Below are 24,622 nucleotides of genomic sequence, written 5' to 3'. Positions count from 1 at the left end.
TGGTACTCTGCCCCTGGTCAGACACGAATCTCTGCTGGTCTGCTGGGTTGGTACATGCAGAGCAAAAGAAATATTATTAATATATTAGCAAAAATGGACTGTCTTCTATGAGCACACTGCCATATGCACACTTAGGCAGTCCACTTCAGAAGATGATGCTTATTCAGAAAAAATCGTAGTATTAAGCATGAACCAATCCCACAGCAGTCAGTAAAGGCCTGCTAATATCAATGATCCTGTGAACTAAAATTCATTCTTAAACCAGGACAGAAGAAATAAAGTCAGGATAATGATGCTGTCCTTTTGGAGCATTGGAGCTTTTTTTCCCAGGTTTTTTAGACCAATTAAAACAATTTTCAAGATGGACCACTGACCTTGAAAAGCTCCCATAAATGACAGCAGGTCCAAAGTTTGCCCCATGCTGACAGATTGAGTTGTAGGACATGGGAAAGCACATCAAATCTGAGCATGTAGTTACAGTAATTCTACTTGATTACCCTGCAGACTAGGACTTGCTAAAGTGGGCAAATATTACCACCAAGCACAAGCTTGAAGCTCAAAACTGCCTATAGTCTTCTTTGTGTGTTTCTAAACTTCTGTATTTTAAAAATGAGAGAACAATTCCAAGAAGGTGCTGGACAGTCAGAGTGGTCAAGATTTCATGGATCTTTGTGGAGAAATATGGGCCTGAGGAAAAGCAAAGGAGAGAGTTTTTAGTACAGTGCTGGTGGATGGAGGCCTGAACCTGTGACTAAGACACTTGCGTCCTGCTCTTTGACTTTCCCAGCAACCAAGGAAACTGTTCCTTGCACACTGGAAAGGAAGGGGACTGTATCAAGACAAGTGGCTCTATCACTCATTTCTTCAACTAAAGGAGAGAAGTTAGAATCTTGAAATTTGGGTAACTGCTTGGGGGAAAAAAAAATTATTAGGAAATAGTGAACAAGTTAGTGTCCAGTACGAACACTACCTCTTTTTACCTCTCCATGCTGTGATCTATGTTCAGCCCATTTACTGCAGCCCCTGAATTCAAGAGTGACTCATTAAATGGAACAGGCTCTGGATGCAACTCTTACCTCACCACACTGGGAAGCAAGGACATAGTCAAGTTGGATAAAATGCATGCTGAATGGTTCTCTTATGTTTTGTTCCTAATGTCGTAACAGAGTTTTAATTGCTTTCCTGGTCCCATCACAGAGGATCTGAAGAGCATGTGTAAAATCTCAGGCAGTCACTTTTCTGTCCCTGTGGTGCCCCTTGGCAGAGTTGCAGTACGTAGGAAGCAAAAAAATCCTCTTATTTTTTTGCAATGCTGAGTGGGAAAGTAATGAAGCAACTAATAATGTCAACCATACGGATAGCCCCAGAATTAATGGAAGGTCAAAGTTTAAACAGTTAATACATAGCAGCAGTGATTATAAAGGCTGTGTACTCAGACTTCAAATAAAGGTCAAAATAGCTTCACTTTGATGAACTTGTTAATTAGTCTGTGTTTCATGCTGTTTCCTTGAGTGCTTCAAGGAACTTTTTAGACACTCAAAATATCACAAGAGCTGTTCTGCACTGAGATTCTCACTACGGAGGCCAACCACACCCATTCAAAACCTTGCAAAAGACAGATGAGTCTCACACTCTGCTTAGATAAAAGCCATCTGGGGCTTCATTTCAAGGGTCCTAACATTCTGCAATGGTTTACAGATAAACAAACTCCCCTGTATGACCAATTTGCAAAAGAACCAAAAGTCACTACAATCGATGACAACGCTCATTTAAATGAGCCTAATGCGATACTCACACGATCTCCTGGAGGCCCAGTTGGGCCAGGTGGGCCATCAGTTCCTGTTAAACCCTGTGAAAATGAAAGGAAAGTGTGAATACAAAATAAATATTAATAAGAGCTATAGGAAATCCCAGTCACTTTTTCTATCAAGAATGCCGGCTCTCAGGAGAGCCTAGCCATGTTCTTTGTGTTCAGTTACATAGGAAGAACAAGAAGCAACTCAATGTCTGCTGTTCCCAATGCATTTTAGGTGTGGATGGACAACCACAAAGTAGTCATGTCACTGCAGTTAGTAGAGTTGCTGTCTCTCAGCTTAGCTGTGGGAGCTGACTGAATGCTTCCTCCTGGTCTGCTGTTAAAAGAAAATGTGCTCGCTAAGAACTTACACACACTCAGTTACCATGGCATTAGGTTGGCAAGCTGTGAAAATCTGACTGTACACAGTTATCTGTTCAGATCTGCAGCAAAAAAAAACCATGCCAGTGATCTGCAAGCCTCAGCTAATATGTGAGACTGGATTGCCAGAAGGATGCTCCAAAAGCTTTGCCCCAGAAATGCCAACAGATGCTCATATTCCTGCAGAACTGTCCAGTGTGCTTCTGAGGATCTGCAAAGTTTTACTCTAAGAGGGCAGTCCTACCAGTTATGAATCTGAGAACTGTTTGCTTGCTTTAGCTATGACTTGGAGCTTATTAACAGATGTTACGGGGGAAAAAAGTAGCTACATGTTTCTGAAACTTATGAAATTCCAGCTTCTAGAGAGTTAGTTTTGCTTTGGGAACATAGGCTTGTGGAGTCAGATTCTGTAAAGCCTTCTACACCAGGAAAATTTGCTCACTAATTCTAGTTTCTACCTTCCAAATTTCATTTAGCAAAGACAAAAGCAGCAGACAGTTTACTTCCGGCAGTTCTCATTTCCATGTTCTCATAGAGAGCACTATAATGTGAAGACCTGGTCAGAGGCATGGAGAGGGATGTCAGTTAACTACACGTTATTTGAGAGGAAGACTTAAGCAGTCTGGTTCTAGGGACTACAGTTCCCCGAACGATGCTGCTCTATACTGTCTGTACCCATGATTTAAGACATTTATCCTGAATCCAAATTAGCAGGCTGGATATATTTATAATAGAACTTGAGGGAAACTTAAATTCTTTCAGCTTACTTAGCTACTTTTCATATCCTTGCTTCTTAATCAGGCACAAGTTGCTTAAGTGGTAGTTCTGCATCATAGTTAGCATAGTAAGTATACAATGTTCTTCCACTAATCCTACAACGATAGCTAACGTACATTCTCCTCACTGTTGCTACAAAAATGCAGAATACTTTATTATGTGATCCAAACTGATCACCTGGAACAAATCCTGTAACTGTGATGCAAAGGTTCCGATTTCAGAATGAATAAATATAGGCACTGCAAAAAACAGAGATCTTTCCAATGTGCTAACTGCACTTTCATCTCTTAAAATTTCTCTAACACACAACACATATGTAGATCCAGCACCTGCTTTGCTTTTCTAGTAGATGCAAGGAAAGTTGATGAGATGCTTTGGGAGAACATCAGTGCCTATGTAAAACATTTAAAGTCTAAGAGAAGATGGCAAAATACTCACATCCACTCCAGGAAGACCAGGTAATCCAGCTTCGCCAGCTGCTCCAGGCTTCCCTGGTGCACCTTTTGGCCCCTAAACCACATTAACAGGAAATTATTTTTAATGTTATAACCACAGAAATGTGGCATCTGTTGATACAGACTAGAAAACGGAAGTTCATTTATTGATGTGTTAATCTTAAAGCATCCAACACAGAACAATTCTTCCAGAGAGATGAAAATTTTCATTAGTGCATATCCAAAACCTAACACATTTCAGTGCCCTGGCTCAGTTCCCTGCAACCCCATTAATTGCTTAAACATACAGTTCTCAATAAGCTGCTCCTAGCGCAGAGGTAAAAAGGGAAAAGGGTATACACATCACAGTGTGGTTCAAAGCAAAGAGCCATGCCAGCAGGGACAATTTTCAGCACCTTTTGGCAGACCAGGCCGCTGAAGCATACCCTGTCTGATGCCAAAACCAACCATGCCAAAGTGGATTGGTGCCAGTTTTTGTTACGCTGGTGATGGGTGAGCTTTATTTCAGACATGGCTTCCTCTAGCATTGAAACAGGAAGATGTGTTTGTCCCCAGGGTCAGTACCAAGTTCACCTGGGTACACTGACTGCTTGTGGGAATCCTGCTGCAGATCAAGAGGTGAGTGAGCCTGGTATAATCCTTAGTACTTGCATATCGTTTCCTTCTCAAAAGCAAAAAGTTGGTACTGATCAGAAATACTTACTGGTGGACCAGGCAAACCAGGAGGGCCCGGCTCTCCCTAAATGAAAGAGAAAAGACATCAGTGTCAATGCCAAACCTCTCCCTGCTCTTGTCTTTTGCAACAGTTGCACATCCAGTGATGACAGGGCTCAAGTCTCCCTTTAAGCCCACTCAGACTTGCCACATTTAGCACCTCATCAAGTTGCTGTGCTCTGGATCCTGCTAACCCTAAAGCAGGAAAAACCTGGATAGCCTTTTCTACATTTACAATATCAGATTCAGTGAAACCCACACATACTTCCCATCTCCCAGAGAGAATCAATCAATTCTGAATGGTGCCCAACATGCACAATTTAACCCAGAATTATTTCAGATTTCATTTTCAGTTTGGCTTGCCTGCAGGTGGGACAGAGAGCAAGCTGATTTACTATTCCAGGTTTCACACATCTTCCTGATGAAAGAAAGAGATGGAATGATAAGATCCAGCACTCTAGGACATATTATGAATTTCTGATACTCCCAGGAGCTGGCGACTATCAGCAAGTGAAGAGTGAACAAACTGTGTTCAGAGACTTTCTTCATATGGTTAAACTTTGAAGACAAAAGCAAATGAACAACCTCCTCAACTGATTTCTACCTAACCCGATCATACAATCTGGATTTTATAAAGGCTTCTGAAGCCCACCTACCACTTTACACCACAGAATCTGTGGTCATTTTTTTCCCCATCCTAATGGAAAGCCACTTGTAAGAACAGCATTAAAGATACTGGTGAAGCAAAATTCAAAAGGTTTTTGAATCACTCCTTCCAGCTCAGCAGCTCTTGTTCAGGAGCTCACGTGAATCCTGGACAACAAGATATTTGTGTTTTATTGTTAGTCCCTGAAAGAGGTAATCATCTGTGTGAAAAAAGGAAAGGAGCTTGGCTGCAAAGCCAAAGACCTTGGCTCAGTTCCCTATCTTATCCCAAGGCAAATCACTTTGCTCCTCTGTGTCCCAGCTCTCTGGATGGGGCCCTCCCTCCTGGCTTTAGGATACGGGCACTAAATACTGTGAGAGGCTCACGTACTGTGAGCAGCAGGGAAAGGATATGCTGATACCTTAGAAGAAGAAAACCTGCATGGAAACAGGCTAGTTATTAACTGAGCAAGGCTCAGTTAATTCTATATTTTTAGGTTATTTCTATAACACTATCCCCACCGTGGGTCTGCCGATTCACAATTATAAGGCAGGAAGCAAACTGATGGAATTTATAGCATGTTTCTATATTTACTGTGTCGGCAACTGTGAAGTCCGTAGGCAAATCTCTAACAAGACTGGTCGCTTTGATTTGTACAGGCAAGGATTTACACACCGCACTGGGACTGAGCAAAGTCACAGACTGCAGGGCCGTTAAATAGAAGGATCTTTGTGCACTGGCTTGATGAAGCAATTCCTTTGCTGTCCTTTGCCCACAGATGTTCCATAAATAGTTATCATTATCATAGGGGGGGAAGGTCCCTTGGCAGGAAAATGAAAGGAGCAGTTCATTTGGGAGGGATGGTTTGGAAAAGCAGCTAGAAAAGGTAAAATAGGTGGTTTACCCCCCTCCCTTCATTACTCTACATTACCAGCCCCTACATTTTTTCTGGCCTGTGTGATGGCAATACATACATACAGCAAGGCCACACCATTAGCAAAAGCTGTTCAAGACCATCTCAAACCTCAATCCTGCTGTTACGGACCCCTGGGGAACTCAGCAGGAGCACTAGAATTTCAGTCAGCTGAATCAAAAGTCTAATCAGTGTTTATATCCCTATTGCCAGATCACTGGGAATTAGAGGCAGCTGCTGTCAGCAAAAGGAAGTGCTCTCCTGAGTGTTACAGGAGAGGGAAGGAAGTTTACTCTTTCTTAGTAAGTCTGCATTAAAGTCAAACCAGGAGACAGGGGGCAGGGGAGTGGAAAAGTGTGATTTTTGAGAAGTGACAATGGCTTATTAGCAATTTGGGGAATTATATCCCCAGAAATAATTCACAGGAACTTGTCACTAATTCTTTCAATCACAACATGCTGTTTCTGTTCTTGGGAACTAGATACTTTGCTTGTTACCAAGCATGAGATGTGAAGCATGTTGAAAACTGTAATTATAAAAGATGTCATAGGAACTGAATGCTGCAGTTCCCACCAAAAGGCACGAATCAAAGCAGCAGCTTCTAGAAACTGTGCTTATGAGGTTCATTCAAGGTTTGTTTAGAAATGTCCTGATGTGTTGCGTTATGCACTGCTCACTGTTCGAGGCCTACAGTAGGGGACTGTTGAACACCTTGGCAGCCCTCATTTAACCAAAAATTGTTGAGTGATTCTGCCTACACAGCATTTATCCAAAGCCATCTATGAAGATATGTGGCTTTCAGGACTCAGGAGACTTGCAGATATATAGTCCAGAAAAATTCTGATTATGCTTTAAAAAGTCTCATTATTAAAGAGTAAGATAAAATAATGTTTTCATTCATTCATTGCAGCAGTCAAATTGAAACAACCACTCAGGCTCCATAGGTTCCTCCCCATTCAGTGCCATGAAAATGCAAAGCAGTGCCAGATTTCATGTGTCATGAACTTTTCAGAGAGTGTTCCTAGAAAAAAATGGCAGTCCTTAAGCAAGAAGGTTGTACGAATGTGCTCAGCACTAGCCACAGAAAGCTCAGCTCTGGATCTCTTCTCCTGTGCGGTTCCTTAAAGGCCTAAAGATGCTACTGAATAGCAGAAACAGTCTCAGAGTCTGCCCCTGAACAGCTGAGACCACCTCACACTAAAAGGACACCTGGCTCAATCTAGATCCATAAGAAAGACGTAGATTCAGTCTGTTCAACATGAGACATTATTCCTGTTTAGTAAACACATCAAGCTCAAGCTAGGACTGCAAGATTTAGCACCTTAAATACTTTACTCAGCAATTTGATTAATTAGGACCAAGTTCTTCATATTAATTAGATGTTGTTGTTTGGTCTTGTCCCACAGAGAACATTCTGAATCTTTTAGCAATGGATAAAACAGCCTAGGCTCATGTGGCCAACACTGCCTGAGTTCCTGTTTCCAAGAGCAAACATAAGTGATGCAGTTCCAGGTATAAAGAAGGTATAAAATATTGTGTAGAAAGCAAGAATTAAGAAAAAATAATTGCATGAATTTGTTCCTTTCCAATTCCCTGACAGCTGTACAATGTAAGGTCTGAAGGGCTTTATCCCTCTCAAATCCTTCTTTTTCTTTCTATCCACAAAAATAGCCACCATTTCCTGAAGTCTGCTGACCACACAGATGTCCCGTTGCAGTGAGTTCCCCATACTCACTGTGACTAACATGAAAAGAGTATCTTTTGCCTCTTCCAGTGTGCCCTCCTTAGGCCTTCTATTGTGAAAAATAGAGGAGAGAAACTGCCAAGATACCAGCTCTGAACTTTTTGTGTTACAAAACTAGAGTGTGATTTGTAGTAAACTCTCTGCTTTAGTCTAAGGAACACTTTAGAAGGAACAGCTGCAAATCAGTGAGGTTTTCTGTTTAGATCAGCCTTTCTTACAGAGCCACTATGAAAGTTCACTGCTGTAGACACAAAAGCTCCTTGTTCACCATTTACCAGGGAACTAACACATCTTTTTTACCTTCTCATACAAAAGAAAATTGCCTGCATGGAATGAATAGAACTTTTCAAGGCTGTTTAAGGGCCTGATTCAAAAAAAAAACTTGCATTAGATGTGTTAAAATAAAAAAATCTATAAGCAGCTTATATAGACAAGTGCTACTCAAACTGAATAACAAAATCAAAAGCTGGCCTTTCATGTTCAATATCATCTTGCTGATGCTCTTTTTAACCACTACTGACTATAGAACACAACACAGTCTTTATCCAACAGATGCACTGAAGGAAAACTTTCTATTCCTACAGAAACATCAATTCAAAGTAATAGAACAAATTTGCCTCCTCCACCAAGTCTTGTGGTAAATAATCTTCTGCCTTAGATATAGTCTTCTGCCCACTGAAATAAAGGTTGCCCAAGTATTTCATTCGCCTCTTGCAGCCACTAAAGACCTTGTCATGCCTAGAAACACATGGACCGTCTGACCTCTCTTGTACTGATGTAAATTAGGAACAGCCACACTGAGGCTGCTAAAATAAAACCAGTGTAAGTAAAAGCATAATATAGGGCTGGATGTTAAATTCAATTTCTCAGAGCCTCCAAAAACCTGGATGCTCCAAAGCATCAAATAAACCTCTCAGCACTACAGAACATGCAGTAACGCTGGCCCACATTGTATCCATAGACTTGATCCTCCATTTTCATGCCTCCTCCTCCCTACATAGCAGAAGAAAAATATACAACTTTGCAGGTAGAGTCATAAATCTCTGTACATAAACTTTGTCCTGAATGCTTTCTTGAAACAGAGGGATGATCTTGAAAAGCACTAAAAACTGAGGCTCCTCAGCACCTCTTGCAGAACAAGGTTTCATTTCCCTTAGCTCCCGCAGGTGGGTGGTTCTCCAGGTCCATCCGTCTCTGAAGGATGACCCAAAGGCTGGAGGTCTGCAGAACAAGAAGGGCTTCTTCTAAGGCAGAGGGAGTTTGCTCTGCCTCTGCTCCACCCCTCGCCCTCCCTCAGCTGAGCCTGCCCTCTGCCGTATGGCACTCACATCTATGCCGTCCTTGCCAGATGGTCCAGGCGGTCCTCGGGGTCCGGGAGGGCCTTGTGGTCCTATTCTCTGAAAGTATTAGGAAGAGAGAGAGAGAGAGAGAAAGAAGGGTTTATTTTTGCATCAGAAGAAATACATAGGCTAAAGCAATGACTGATGGAGTCCTGCAGCGCTAAGCCTAGGTCTGCACTAAACCACCAACCCTCAGGGCCACCCTCCATCCCGGACAGACTCACAGGAGCTCAGGCCTCAAACAAGGCTCTTTGCAAAACCCTTCTGAATCTGAGCATAACCTCAGGGCTCCCAGGTCATCAAACAGAAGGCTTATGCTGGGAATCAGACTTGGTTGCTAGGATTTGGCTATATATGATTTGGTTCTCAGCGCCTACAGGCACACTTTATTTTGGGCAGGAGATGCAAAGCCCAGAGAAAATAGGTGCAGAGTTCTTAATATTAAAAATGGCATTCATCCTGCCTATCTGATGGGGCGATGGAAGAGCCAAACTGACACAGCTGAAGATAGAAGGATATAAGGTAAAGAAAAGCTCAGCAAAGGAGAAAGGGAAAGCCTCTTCTCTCTGAGCAGGATGCTAAAAGAAAATCTAGGATTTTGGAGGAAGTCTGAGGTGGGGGTAAGGAAAGAAAAGTCCAATAAATGACTTCTCTATGGAGAGGGCTCCAGAGAGTAACTTGCTGTAGCTTCAATGAACAAAGGTTTCATTGTGGAAGCAGCTCTCTTGCAGCAGATGAGGGCAGCTCTGAATTCCCAAGCCAGACTGCAAAAATTCCTCACTAACACAATGAAAAATCTCAGGAGTTACTTCCCTAGAAAAAATATTAATGCCATACAGGGAAGTTTAATATAGCTTCACATGTCTTAAATGATCAGAAATTAAACATGTTACTTTATTAGTGTAAAATTTAAAAATTGGCTGATTGAGGGAAGGAATAAAAAAATTATCTGATTCACATGAAGAACCAGATCATAGGAGATCCGACTCTCATTAGCAACTTTTTACTTCATTGAGAAAGAAAACTGTTTCTCTTACATCAACAGATATCTCTTTCCCAAGGCTTTTCCCTCATAGCTGCAGACCTGAACAGAAAGGCAATACTTTCAGAGAAAGTTTTAAAGTGGCTCTTTCTACACAGTGGGATACGAGTTAAAAGCCTACCTATGCAGGTACAAAACAAACCCGTTTGCTAGACACTCCTCTGTATGTAACAGCCCAAGTAGTATGCACATTTTAAACAGACTTTAATAACCTGCTTATTGCCATATGCATCCTGTAGGCATAATACACACAGACTGCAATGTAGTTTCCTCTTACAGAACTGTTTTTTGAGCGTAAGACACAAATGAAAATCCTTACCTGAGCCGACGATGTGGCTAACAGCTGACAAAGGAAGAGAAGCCCAAGAGCGGAGAATCCTGCCATGGTGCCCAGGCTGTGCCTCTCCTCAGTTCTCCTAGGCAGCTGAACCCTTTTGCTCCTCCAGGGTCCAGCAGATCCCTCCTTCTCCTCCTGGATCTCAGCTTACAAATGAGACTCCTGGCCTCCAGATAAACCTGAGTCTCCAGCTGGAGGGGCAGAGCTCAGGAGCACAGGCAGGCAAGAGGGGCCGAGCTCAAAGAGGAGAGAGCAGGTTTTGCAAGGAGGTGGGAGAAGGAGGGGGCCTGCCGCAGAACTGCAGGCAGTCATGAAGAGAGGCTCTCATTCATGCACTGCTGGGCAGCCCCAGCCTTGAGCAAACAGGGAGAGAGCCTAAGGAAGGGCTGGACTTGCCTTCACTAAGCTACCAGAGGCTGTCAGACATGTTGCAGGAGCAAAATTGAGCTGCTTCAGCTGGAGATAAAGATATTTCTTAGGTCTCACTTGGGCCATTTCTGGAAGCCCATCATCACCTTGGTGGTGGACAAATAAAAGGCAACAGAAACAGAGTTATTCGGCGCGAGAGGATCCGATTTCACTAGAGAAATTAATAGACTTGTAAAGAATGCAGATACGCTATGGAGAAATATGCTTGCTGTTTTGCTTTGTGAGATGGTTTATTACCTCTGGATGTGCCTTCACATATCTGTTTTTCCTATTTGTTTTCAGGAATATTCACTGCACAATCAAGACTGATTTCTTGAGAAAGCGATGAATCCTGACTAGAGAAAAAGTTAAGCACAGACAGATATAAGAATGAGGAAGCAGAAGAAACACTCAAGCTAACACGCTAAGGAAGATCTATATTTGAAATATTTGCAAGAAAAGAACATGAGGACACAGTTCTCAGCGAGATGATGCCAAATAGCAATACGTTAATGAAGGATCATCTATAAATAGCTTTGTGCTTCTCTTTATCAATTAATTAAAGATAACCTCATTGAAAGCAGGGCTTGGATGTGGAGAGGCAGAGTGGAAAGATTCATCAGAACTGAGATAACGCAGCTCATTTTGATAAAAAACATACTTTTTTTTTTAATGAAAGCTCTCAAGCAGCAGGAAGTTATTTCCAACACAGGAGGGACTCTCACTTTGACAACTGGCTTGCTTACTGGCAAACATGGGAGAACACACAGACCAAGGATTCAGTTAGAGAGAAGGGAAGAAATGGAAAAGCAAAGATTTCAAAGTGAAATAACTAAGTTTCAGCTTGGCATGCTTAAGCAAGATTTACATGAACAAACAGCACGGCCTGTCCAGTTCCCCAGCAGCCAATATTCCACCAAGTTTGACAGAGGGATAGAGGTCTCAAAGATGCAAAGTTTCGGCAAGATTTTGTGAGAGAGGCAGCCAAGGGCAGAAAGAGAGTGCGTGTGTCCATGTGTTCAAATGGCTTCACAGTAAATTGAATGCTTTATTAGACACCACAGACCCCACAGTGGTGGGGAGCGCAGTGAAGTCTCAGGAATTGCTTCACATCAAGTTTGTACCTCCATCTTCAACATCAAGACCAAGTGATGGCAAGAGAAAAAGCAAACCAAAACCAAGCCAAGCCAACTTCCTCAGCTCTGGTTTCCCATGGTACTGCTGTAGCGGTCCTTGAGGATGAACTCCTGTGCCTTGCAGACAGTGCACAACCCCGTTACTGCAACTGGGAGCAGCAGGCGGTGGTACTAATGATGGGAGCAGAACAGGGCATCTGTGCTTATTCTCCCACCTCAGAAAAATCACAATGAACTGCTTTAACATCTGCAAAGCTTCAACTCACTGGGGTAGCCAGCCAGGAACTGCAGCCTGCCAACACAGTAGCAATATGCATTTATTGAGCAATATGAGGGAGGGATGGTATTTTCAGCTTGAAGAGTTTACTGAAGCAATGACATAGCAGACAAAGTGATGAGTACACACAGGTGTGTGCTCCACAGCTTTATTCATTGCACATTGCTCATAGTAAACCAGGGCTTGGAGGGCTACTATGAGCTGAGCCTGTACTCAGCCAGAGAGGAAAAAGCTGTAGGGGAATGTCTCATCTCCAAGCCACCTCACTGCCCCAAAGAAGCAGGAGTATATGGACAGTCCTCCTCTCCCTCCAGGTTCCCAGGCACACAAAGCACAGCTGAAGGGACACAGTGACTTAAAGAAATGAGAATCACAAAGGCAGTCCTTGTGCTTGTCTCCTGAAGGAACAGGTCCACTGTAGCTAAATCTTCCTCCATAAGCATAACAGCCAGAGAAGCCCTCCTGTCTGCTGGCCCTGAAAAGTCCTGTTTGGCTAGGCTCAAAAGGAAAGTTCTCATTTGCCCTACAGACCAGATGTCACACGGCTTTCCACAACATACAGGAGAGCAGCAGCACGGAGCCAAGACAGGGATGTATTAAAAGGTTTAAGGGTACATCATCAAACAAAGTGGAGGGATCATCCCCACATATATTTACTGGCTGTGTGCTACAGCAGGGGTGGGAGCTTGTTCATTATCTCCAGATGGTACAAGCAGGAGGTAGGTTTACCTCAAGGTGAGCTCAACCTGACCTCTGCTTTATCAGCCACGCTTCGGAATGCTGGACGGCCCCAAGCACTGGCTCTTTGGAGGTGCCCAAGCAAAAGCTTAAGGCTAGAGGGTACAGTGGTGGGATGGATACATGGTCATGTCTGGCCTTCAAAGATGAAAAAAGTGGAAAATAGTACGCATTGAAATCATGCTTTAATAGGCGACATTAACATAACAGACTCTGTTATACAGCTCCAAGTGATAGAAAACACATCCTGTGAACTCACTGCTAACATCCACAGCTGAAATTCTACAGCCTGATCATGACAGAGAACAGCCTGCGCACTCCAGACTAAGGCTCTCACTGAAATTTCATTAAAAGAAACAAACAAGCTGCACATCACCGTACAAGATTTATAATAAATGCCTCAATTGAGCACATATTCACAATGGAAATTTCATTAAATAAAAAAGCCTGTAAATCTGTACAAAAACCATCATTAACAATTTCTTATGAATCTTTTATGAAAGATTTTCCACACAACATGTTCAAGTATTAATATCTGTAGTTAACTGTATTCTTAGTGACTATTAACATCCTTTTTCATAAAAGATTTTAAAAAATATTTAAGTCTTTTTCCAGTGTGCGTGTGACTACGAATATTAAATGATTGCCTTAACCTTTAAGACTTCTTTCCTCTACACATGTAATGTGTCATGCTCAGTCAGGGCCTACAGACTGGGAAGGCAAATCACAGATCAAATTCCTTGAGAGATGAAGCTTCGTAAGAGCTGTAGCAGAGAGAGGAGAAACATTAACTTTGCATGGGCTACTGCATCAGCTCTCCAGCAAGAGGGCAAGCCACCAACCCTCTCCTACATAAAGCGAACAGCACCTAAAAACCCCAAGACTAAAACACACAATCTGAGTAAACATCAAGTCCAGGCCTTCTGGCCACTAGAAATGGTTTCCTTTACTTCATGAAACAGATCCCTCGTTGTAAATCTCCAGGAGCAAAAAGTGCGAAATTGTTTAATGTTCCTTCAGACTTGGCTGAATACTGCGTAAGTCAGGCAGAATGGCTAATGGGGGAGGTCAGTAACATTAAGGCAGGCAAACAGCCATCAAGGTTTCAGATTAAATTCTCTAGAACCATAAATAAATTAACCAGACAAGTCTACCTCCTCCAATTAAATAGTCTCAATTAAAAGCTCCACAACAAAGCCCCAGTGATTTCCAGACACACTGTAGTAGAACATGCCCTTGCTGTCTGACATCCTGATCATTAATGGTAAAAGATCTGCCATAACTAGAAAGTTGTTTAAATGTGACTCATCCAACTTCATTCAATAGGCCTGCAGAAAAGATAACGAAAGCCACCTGATATTAACAGCGAAGGCCTTGAGAAAGGCCTTTGAACCAGCAGCAGACATAAATGTGTGTGGAAGACTACCAAAGGCTTGGAAGCGATGAAAAATCCTGGGAAAGAAGAGCTCCAGACAGCTTTAAACAAAGCTTTTAGAAACTGGTAGACAACTCATGCTTTCAGCAGCTCTTAACAAGTGCTACCAGGCAACTTCTGCTGGGGACAAATGGAACAAATTATTCAACACTTTGCATCATGGGGAACATTATTTATAAACAGAGGTTAATATTGATCATAACACATATAGTTTAAAGGCATCTCTTTATGACAGGCTAAGATCAAATCTGTTTTCTTACAGGAGGAAAGGGGCAACTACACTCTTACATGCATGCAAAATGCATGTACTCATTTCTTCCAGGCAAATGCCACAAAAATTACAATTTCTGTCCTAAGAAGCAGACACACAGCACCTTTGCCAGGAGTAAATAAGCCTGTAGGGAAGGTGCAGACTTCCCAAGTAACCACAAAAAGTTATATAATAATAGAAAAAAAATAGCTCATATTGTCTGTCCCACATTAAAAATCTTGTATTTAGTACATGACTAGTTCAAACAAGGAAATAGATTCATTCTCCTCTTCTCCTTAAAAAGGGACATACCACAAACAATGCAAAGTGCAAAAATCCCTGTTGCTCCTGAATATTGGATAAAAAACAGTAACAGAACACAGCCCATCCATGAAGATTATTAGTTTTCCTCTTTAGGGTAAGCAAGGGCTGGTTCTCAAGAAAGTCACTACAAATGATTAATAAAGAAAAAAGGGTGGAAGGTGAAGGTCAGATTGGGTTTAACCAGGATCAGTCGAAGGAAATTTATTTTTCCATGTACCTCTGCTATCCATATTACCAAAGCTGGCTCCTAGCAGTTAAAGCAATCTCTTCTTTGCTTGCTCCAGTACTGTTGCCACACTTGTCTCACTCTGTCGCTACCTGCTCTTCATTAGGTTCTGCAACATGCTGAGAGCTATTGGCTTTTTGTATTGCAACCTCAGCACCGTCTTGTTCAGGACAAATGGATGCCATGCTTTGCTCAAGACTCTCTTGATCTTGGTTCTGGCCTGCAGCTTTTGCTTCCACTTTTTCATTTCCATTTTCTTCTGCCTTTTCATGCTGTTCTACCCTGTCTGCTTCACTTTTGCATCCCAGAAGCATGCTATTGCAGGGATGCTCATCACTCTCTGCTGTGACTTGATCTCTACCTGACTCCAGGTCATCGCTTACTGGAGAAATCCAGTCCGTTTCAGGGACCTTACAGTCAACTGTGGAGTCCACAACCCCACCTTCTGCATCACCACCACCATTCTCACTGGTCTCTTCCACAGCCGTCTTTTTTTCACTAACTTTTCCCTCCTCAGTCTCAGTGTTTGCAACAGGTGTATTTAACTGGGCACTGAAGGCAGGGGGTCTCATGTTCAAGTTAATGGCCAAGGTGCATGCTCTGCCTTTCGATGTTCTTTTATCAACCTTCCTCCGTTTTACAGCTGCATCAGCTGCCCCTAGTGCTGCTACATCCTCAGTGCTTATGGTGTCTTTAAGTGTTTCTTGGTTCTCTTCTGTCTGCAAGACTGGAACAGAGGAGGGGATTTCTGCATCAATTGCACATTCTCCTAGATTATGGGAAATTTTTTCAATATCAGTTGGGCTTTTCAATGGCTCATTGTGTTCAGTCTCTGCCCTACTTGCATCCAGTTTTCTCTTCTTGCTTTCCTTTGTGGAATCATTCTCTGCCATACTCTGCACTTCTTCAGCCTCACTGTTCAAGTCCTCCTCCTCCTGCTGGGCAGATAAAGGGTCTTTCTCATCTTCACCATCCCCTCCCTCTGAAACACGTTCACTTAACTTCACTCTTACGTCTTCTTCATTCACTTCTTCAGGTTGTAAGTTTGCATTATCTCCAACTTCATGCTCCTCCTCTAGCAACTGACCCTTCTGATTCTCTTCCACAGAATCATCACTTTTTTTAAGAGGAGGTTCCTGCTTACTTTCATCCTTTTCGTATTGCAGTGTCTTGGCTGAGCAGGGCCTATACTTCAACAGTTTGTCCTGTGGTGCCCATACAAAGCTGCTTTGAGGCTTGAAGTATTGCCAGGCATAGTGAACTAGTTCTCTTCTCTTCTGTTTGCTTCTGATAGTGAACAGAAAGTAATCCAAGGCACTTCTCTTGACATTTGGTAGTGTTTCCTTAACAAGAGTTTCTGTTAGGAAAAACTTCACCAAGTGTACTTGATAGTGTTCATATCCCATCTCCCCCAGGCACTTCAGGATACGAGTAATCCGCAAATTGTTGTGGCTAAACCTTAGAGAAACAGATAACCAAAGTTGTTAAGGAAAAATCTTATATGCTTGGAATCACAATGAACCTCAGGGGTACCTGCAACATATTTTATGTATTGTTAATAATAATCTATTAAAGAATGTTTGGCAATGGGGATGGGAGTATAGGCTGGCTTACTTTTAAAGCACCTACTGCAGCTGTCTACCTTCAGAAGTACCTTCCTAGCCCTTCTTGGACTGCTTGCATTAAACATCTCAACTGCTTGGAAAGGTTCTGGCTTTCTGCATCATCCATCAGAAGATAAGAGCCACCATATTGGGTCAGACACATAAGTCCACGCAGCCCAATATCCTGTCTCTGATGGTGGCCTGCAGGGTAAGCCTGTAGAAGAGTATAAAAAACACAGGCATGTAAGGATGCTTCCCCTGATGCTTCCAGAGTTTCATGACTTAGGGACTTTAATTAGACACAGAGTTTTTATACTTGACAGTCCTCAAATTAATTTCTCTTCTGTGGGTACACGCAGTCCTTTCAGAGACCCTTTTAATATCACTAGGAAGCATGGAATATTAAGGGTCATTACTACCACTACAATAAGACCTACAATAATATAACATCACCATCAAATTACAGAGCACTTCTCAGCCAAGGAATCAAAGTATTTCACCAGCCTTAAGGCAGCTTTATAAACAAACAGAGAAGCATACAGAAATGCTCCTAATTTACAGCTTAAAAGAATACTACAAAGGCAATTTGGCTACCTGTAAAAATTGCTTCAGTGGCTTCTAGGATTACAGCTTAAAATATGGTTTCAGATAATTCCTGCAATAGCCAATATCTGTGCCCCCCAGTCTACACTGCATACTTCAGAAGACCAAGATGAAAAATGCCTGCAGTTAATAGACACACTGGATATAAAGGAACATCAGGCTCAGCTGGAAACTTTGCACGTATCATGTAATAAAGTGGCAAAGATTGCAGGATTTACAGAGACAGAGTAAAGATAGGAATACCTCAACTAGCTGACTTGTATTAACAAAAGCATCCATTCCTCAAGAGCTAACAATTTTCTCAACGTTCTATGGCTTTTTTCCTTCTCAAAATATGTCTGGCCATAGTAAATGACCAGTAGTACAGAGACTCACCGATTCAGGTTTTGAAATCGTTCAGTCCAATTCTCTGCCCTTTCAAGTTCTCCAGTTTTCTTGTTAGTCAGAGTGATTCCGTAAAATCTCAGCATGAGTTGATAAGCACGTTCAAACCTTTGCATAACTTCACTCGACTTCTTAAAAGCCTAAAAGGCAAGTGAGATAAAAGTAGCAACTACCTAATTATCGGCATCAGTTTTTTTAAGTGGCCTTTGAATAATAAACAAGGGTTGATTATATCAGTAAATACATGATTTGCTGCTGTAGCAACTGGCAGAGACTCAAGATAGTCAAATGCTTCAATTAAAAGCACTTGAGTGAGCTCTGTTCACACTAGGGACTGGAGAAAGAAATGTAAAGTCACCTAGGGAGAAATCTTAATGACCTTCAGGTTTAAAAAAAATAAATACCTCAATTTCTTGATACGTGAGTGGCTTGGCACGCCAGTTCATCCCATGTTCACGTAAAGGGAATAACCTGAAGAAAAAGAAATTTTCTGTCCAGAAGAAGCAAATATGACATCCAACCCAGGTCTATACTCAATCTATTAACAAAGATTCCAGTAACTGTAATATCACAGGCATCCCTAGAAGGGCTCACACCATAGTTTACTATATGACAAATAGGCCCCTCTCATAAAAAAAAATCATTCTACACAAAGATGCTATCAGCAGACTTTGCTTACTTGGATCTCTCTCACTGCCATACTACTTTATTCTGCAGTATCCTGAAAGACCAGGCATAACTGAGATGTGTCACCACAGCTGCACTGGAAACCTGTGCCTTCGGGATATCCAGCTCATTGCTTCCACAAGAGTAACTCTCCAAAATAAAGTGGGCACAAGTTTGACTGAGCAGTGATTCTAGGCCTTTTGGGATGCTGAATTCAGGAATACAGATACAATCAATTCTTTTAAGATGCACATCTGCATTTATGCAGGAGTTTACCATTGTATGTAAGAATGGTTTTCTTCAAGAACTTCATAGTTGTCCCACCAAGACTCCAGAAGAGTGTCAATATGCAAACCTAGAAAGAAAGGGAAAGACTGAGACAGAAAGAAACGACAACAAATGAAAAGTAAATTTAAAGTTAGCCAGCTATCCAAGGTGGCCCATTATTCAGAGTCAAGTGTTAGTTTGCAGGTATTAGTTTATCCAATTAGACAGGTACTTTAAGCAGCTGGGGAGCGGGGGCTTAGACTTCTAATGAAGGAAAATGTGGCAGGAACAAAGAGGAACTGGCAAAGTCTACATTTTAAAATGGAAACTCCTCTGTGCTTTTTATAGTTGTCCCACATGGATCAAAGCTACTCCTCCACCAATGCAAATAGTTGTACTGAGGAGGAGTCAAGCAAGGTACTCACCCTGGGGCAAAAAACAAATCTCATTTTTATAAAAACTTAAGTTCCACATCTCTTCCTCCTCATCATTTTCTGGTTCTATCAAATCCTGGAGACAAGAACAAGCAATCAAAAAGCAGCAATCTTTTAAAATGCAGTATCCACTTGAACACTTCTTGAATCCTCTCATGTTTCCAGCATCAGCTGAATACTCAAGACATGTTTTGGGTAACAGCTTATTTCTGTTGCACCCATAGGCACATCATCCCTCCCCCCTCACAAATTAAACTATTAGAAGCTCTGAGCCTGTCTAAATAAAGACAAAAGCATGTCCTCAAATCCAGGACTCATCTTAAACTTAGCAGTTGACAAGGAAGAGCCACGAGAGCACGTGCATACCGGGTAACAATGTCTGTATCTCTGCAAGTCTCTTGCTGCATTCCAGTTGCGCTTGCCTAAGAACTAGAGAAAAGACAAATCAAAGGACCAGAATTAAAACCTCTTCTGCAAAAATGCCACTGGCTGAACTTTACATCTCTAAATTTTTCTCCTGCCTATCACTCTCCTGCACCATCCACCTTGCACTTCCAGCACCCATACGAGCAGTTGGTCTGCTACTGCAGTTGTTTCCTTGCATTCTTGACAGTAACTTCAGGCTGAAAGGAATTCACACTATTTCTTTTAACCAAAAGATTTCTTTTACTTTCTGATTTTATTAATCAGGGTCTTCATGTTTTATATTTATCTTCTATTGCAGATGGGTGTTTTCCTACAAACCGTAAGAATGGAAATGGTCAGAACTACCTGGAAAGCCATTTTAAAATGTGATTTTCATTGTTAACTCTAAGTGTTTAAAAAGAAACTAAGCCCTTCCTCTCTCAAAACAGTCACCATGTACCCTAGTTAGGATAGGGCTCATACTTTAAATGGCGGAATTCAAGATATAGAAAGATCACTTAAAATCAAGATTCTTATTCCTTCTTGACATTACTGAAGTGAAATTTTCTTCACCTGTGCTTTGTGCTGCAGAGCAGTCTTGCTGCATCATGCCAGTTTAGACAATGTAAAACAACAGACCTGCAGGCTCAGATTAGATATTTGTTTTATTGTACTTCCATAAAAATCATCATCTTGTTTACTCTTCATCTTTCCAAACAAGTAAACTTTACTTCAAGCCTAACTGAAAACCCCTCTGAGACAATGGTGACAAATCCGATCATATTTGCACCTACAAAGAAAAGGCATTCAACAGAAAACTGAAAGGCAAAGAAACTTATCAAATAAAACAAGGATACATGCAAACTAAGAATACCCATAGCAGTGATTCACATGATTTCTACTAGTTGCCAAGTGACAGATTTACCTATTTACAGCAGAATTCACATGATTTTATTCAAAACTCAAATTATTGTAAAAAAAAATTCTGGTGTGCCAAGTTCACCTGACAATTAGGTGTCAGGCTCTTCTTGTTACCCAGCTGTGCTAGATTTGTTCCAGATCTCACATCAGTGAAGTAGGGATAAAGCACCTGCAAACCCAAGAGACCCTGGAAGTGTAAAACATGTTTACAAATGTAGTAGTTAGACAAAAATCAAAGAACAGTTTTATTACCTCCTCAAGTTGTGAGTGTGACATCGTTTAAGATGCATTTTAACCAAATTAAGAGAGAAAGAGAGAAAGAGCGAGAGTGTGTGAGCGTGAGTGTGTGCGTATACGCATTTGTTTTGTTTTTTAAGTGGATTACTTCAGTGATAAGAAAACCTTTGTTAAAATTCACAGGCAGGAGAGCCGGGCTTAATTTTTCTGATTTGCTGAAACCTCTTGCCCCGAACCACGAAAACCCTTAAAAGTGTTCTGGAATGCCAAGGCAGAACCAACAAAATGAACAAGCCTGCTCATGAATAAAAGGACCTGCCCAATGTAAAGCACACTGGAGTTAGTGTCTCCAGTGCTAGCTGGTAGCAAGAGTGTGGAACAGGGATAAGATGGGCAGACTCTTGCAAAATAAACATTTTTGGAAACCTAGGAGAAAGCAGCAGCAAATGCTCTCCTGAGTTATTTACGAACTGAATTTGATACCCTCTGACCTACTTGGCCCAGAGAAAAATAAAAACCAAAACTACATTCTAGTGAATAGTTCACTGGTTTGATTAATTATTAGGGCAGGATTAGATTTTGTAACATCTCCTAGTAACAAAGTCATACACTCATCAGCCATGCTGACTTTTAGTGCTTTCAATTTATGAAGCATGTAGAACATTTGTGAGATCCAAGCTTTGTCCACAGAGGAAAGTCATCAAGGTGGAATTTTAAAAAATTATATTTAAAATATACATTTACACACTATGACCCTCTCTTATTTCTGTGATAGGAATTAAAAAAAAAAATCCAGCAGTATCTATTTAATCTAATAACTTGTGAATATCTAAAATAATGCCTGTCTACATTTCAGCACATTTCCATTTTATGTGATAGCACAGACTGAAACGGGTGAAAGAACTTTTCCACAGTCATATGGCCCAACACAGATAAGATTACAAATCCAAGCACTGATGTCCATTCACATAATCTGCCAATGCAGAAATTCACACAAACATAAAAACTAGAAATTAGAAATTTCACACAAACCTAAAAAAAAGACTTTGCTACCAACTTAATACTTGAAAAAAATAATAGGCTGCAAACCAGACTGAGAAATATGTTCAGTCAGAAAAGGTCAATATTATTCTTTGTTCAAGATGTAAGTAGGAACCAAGATTTAGCAAATTCATCTATGCTTTTGATGATAAAAGTTTCAAACTTCAGAGATGATATTCTGACACCTCTGGAATTAATGAGAGAGTTTTGTACTAGTTACAGATCAATCAATTTCCAGGTGTTCTTTATATTTAAGGCTCTAAAATACCACCAGTTAACACAGCTAGGCAGGATAGGCTAACAGCAGGCCAGCCCCAGTTTTGAAGTAGGACTGGTTTGCAGGAGAGCAGGTGTAGATTCAGCAACAGATGCAGGGCAAGACTGCAAGGAACGCAGAACACAGAGGAGGGGCAATAGAGTTTGTTTGGAAAGAAGCTGGATCCAGGATAGAGCAGTTCCAGAACAAAGCATTAGAGGGAACAGGATGAAGCAGCAAAGAGCAAACTCAGTCCCCTATTTAAGGTGATGTTCCTGAGTCTAAACTTCTGCCCAAGTCACATAGAAAACATAACCTTCCCTTTCCTTCTACATGTGAAAGACAAACGGAAGAAGATTATGAAATTTGCGTGCATAAGTTAGACCTACATATTTCTCACAACACTGATAAGCAATATTAGATGGGTTCTCTCTCCAACACATCAATTACAATGTGCATTGCTATGCGAAGTGTGTGAGAAAAGCAGTGAACAAAGCCAGGAAAGGATAATGTGAACTATGGTTGGCTGAGAACTGAAAGCCAGCTACAAGTAAAGGCAATGAAATGATGTGCAGATTATCAACAAGACACAGAAATGGGAAAGAAAACAGCATCCTAGAAGAGCAGCTAAGTAACTGAAATCTGGGAACGCAGAAGATAACAGGACTGGTTGCCCTGTGGCTCTGAGCAACAGAATATGAACCCCATGCTTCACAGTGGGCTAAAATGTAACCTTTTAAAATGAGCATAAGCGCCAAGATTTTTCAATACTCTTTCTCAGAGGAAGCTAAAGGCACTGAAATGCACAAAACGATGAAAAGACACACCTGCAAGAATCTCAGACTGCAACTACACAGTATTTGTAGAGAGACAAATGACATGCAAACATAAAAGGAGAATTGTAGGTAATTTTAGAAAGTGCATAGTGAAAATAATAATTAAAAAAACTCTAACCTGAGTATTGCCTAAAAACATTAACAGCTTCTGGAATAAAGAATACCATCTAGACTGAAAGGAGAAGAATTGAAATTAGTGTAATAAAAAAAGAAGTACGAACTAGTCTTGGACACTAATGTAAGCTGTTGGCCAGTTGTAGAGGCATAAACAGACCAGATTTGAGGTTTCTTTTCCTATTCATTCTTATCCCCCTCAAAGATTTTTCAGGTACCGTCAGATAGAGATGACTACACATTCAGCACAGAAGGAAGTGTCGCTCTTTAAAGATGCGGAACAATATTCCAGGGCCACACGTCTCAGGGACAACATCCTCCACTGTAACGCAAAGTCTGAAAACTCCATTCACTGGAGTGAAAAAACAGTTATTGAATTTACCGTTGTTTCAGCAGAAGCTACTTAAAAAAAAAAAGAGGAAGGGAAAAAAAGAGAGAGAGAGAGAAAAGAATAATCTGAAGGTTCTAGAAGCATTTGCCAAAGTTTACAACTTGGAAACAAAAGCAAAATTCCAGTAATGAACAAAAAAAAGTTGACAGTGTGCCTTCAAACAAGTAATGGAAACAAATTTTGAGTAAACTCCTGTCTGTCCTTTAGTGTATTACAGGTATTCAACCTAAAATATTGGTGACCTTTCATAGATCAACATGCACAACTAAGGCCTGAAGTAAACTCCATGAAGGTGCAGAAATATTTAAGGGCATGTCTATCTGATATATTTTGCTAACAAAAGCAAAGTTTAAATGTAATACACGTGTTTTCATAGGAAGCCATAAATGCTTGGAATACTACATTGCAGGGGAAAAAAATTTAAATGGGAACTTTTTAAAAAACCCATTTTGTAATGGGATTTTGTTTATGAAATATTCTGAAGTTTAGTATTAAGCTCCTTCAAGTGAGTTTAAAAGCTTAATAAGAAAGCTTTATCTGCCTATTTATATTCTGAGAACATGAACAAGTTACTTGAAGTGAAACTCATACGATAAATTAGTTTCCTTTTCCCCAAAATGGGAGGAGTTAAGTTGATATTATTTTAAGGCACCAGAGACAACTGTTCACATTTTGCAGGATTACCGCATTCATTCTAACTGCACATAAAATGTTTTCGAAACATTAATGGATCCTTCCTGCTTTCAGAGTTCTTCTATAACATGCCCAGTGGAAAAAATTTGTCTGGAAAAATTTTGTCTGGAAAAAATAGAAAGCAACAGTCCATTTTTGAAAATGAACAAAATTTGTGTGGTGCCTTTTAAATGACAGCGCAAAAGACCATATGGAAGCAAACCATACAACGGTTTTTGTATGCACATACAGATGCACATACTGTAAAAATGAATAAATAAATAAATACAGGGAGCTGCAGAGGAATATCAATAAATGGTTCATAAAGTCCAAAACAGTATCTTATTGGAAATGCAGGAAACTGGCGGCTGCTATAGAGAAGGCAGAACTCGCATTTATGAGATAAAGTACCTGATTACAGGGAATGGTGGGACACATACCGAGCCAGAGCAGGTGACTGCCCAGTGGAACCTAAGCGGATGGCAAAGTCAGAACCCCCTCTGGCTCAGCAGCCTTCTGCTGCCGAGCTCGTCTCTAACGGCCCTTGGACCGCTCCTCTCCCTGAGGCCGGCAGCTCTCCTCCAGCAAGACCAGCGCGACACCGCGCGCCGGCGATCGCAGCCACAACAGCAAAACCCGACCTCCTCCAGGCGTTTCAAGCCGCTCCAGTTCCTGCGTGGGAAGTGGGAGGACTGACGGGAGGGGCCGGAAAATGCAGGTAGTATACAGAGCAGCCGACCTGGAAAAATACTTTTTTTTTCCCCACTCGCAGAGATACGCGTGTATTTTCTGAGGAAACCCCGAGGGCTGAGGCGGCTCTCGGAGAAGCGACCGCGCGGGCCGGAGCGGCCGC

At 41.4% G+C, this 24,622-nt stretch overlaps 2 protein-coding genes across 2 annotated transcripts in view; both read right to left on the bottom strand.

Annotated features, from left to right (window-relative positions):
* COL9A3 (collagen type IX alpha 3 chain) overlaps window positions 1–10,971 on the bottom strand; it is a 44,658-nt gene extending 33,687 nt beyond the window's left edge. Inside the window, exons 1-5 of the mRNA XM_085314164.1 lie at window positions 10,127–10,971; window positions 8,754–8,822; window positions 4,112–4,147; window positions 3,392–3,463; window positions 1,796–1,849 (exon numbers count right to left, since the gene is read on the bottom strand). Of these exons, the coding sequence (XP_085170290.1) occupies window positions 1,796–1,849; window positions 3,392–3,463; window positions 4,112–4,147; window positions 8,754–8,822; window positions 10,127–10,192 (297 nt within the window). The 5' untranslated portion in view covers window positions 10,193–10,971. The remainder of the gene's footprint in view (window positions 1–1,795; window positions 1,850–3,391; window positions 3,464–4,111; window positions 4,148–8,753; window positions 8,823–10,126) is intronic.
* A 1,898-nt stretch (window positions 10,972–12,869) lies between these two features.
* Window positions 12,870–23,616, bottom strand: OGFR (opioid growth factor receptor). Its single transcript, XM_085314163.1, has 7 exons — window positions 22,711–23,616; window positions 19,263–19,325; window positions 18,888–18,972; window positions 18,472–18,550; window positions 17,934–18,000; window positions 17,521–17,669; window positions 12,870–16,396 (listed from the first exon to the last, which is right to left on the bottom strand). The coding sequence occupies exons 1-7, from the start codon at window positions 22,729–22,731 to the stop codon at window positions 15,016–15,018; spliced, it is 1,845 nt and encodes a 614-aa protein (XP_085170289.1). The 5' UTR covers window positions 22,732–23,616; the 3' UTR covers window positions 12,870–15,015.
* Window positions 23,617–24,622: the final 1,006 nt, after the last annotated feature.

This window comes from Rhea americana, unplaced genomic scaffold, assembly GCF_003343005.1.
Source record: "Rhea americana isolate MKP2758 unplaced genomic scaffold, rheAme1 scaffold_4, whole genome shotgun sequence".
Taxonomy (NCBI): Eukaryota; Metazoa; Chordata; class Aves; order Rheiformes; family Rheidae; genus Rhea; species Rhea americana.
This window is presented reverse-complemented; position numbering and strand designations above follow the sequence as displayed.

Coding starts and splice junctions, on each gene's coding strand:
- OGFR (XM_085314163.1), bottom strand. CDS start 22,731: ATGTTTTTAGGCAATACTCAG. Junction 18,551..18,887: donor GATTTGTTTTTTGCCCCAGG/GTGAGTACCTTG, acceptor CTTTCTTTCTAG/GTTTGCATATTGACACTCTT. Junction 18,001..18,471: donor AACCATTCTTACATACAATG/GTAAACTCCTGC, acceptor CTTTTTCTTCAG/GTTATTCCCTTTACGTGAAC.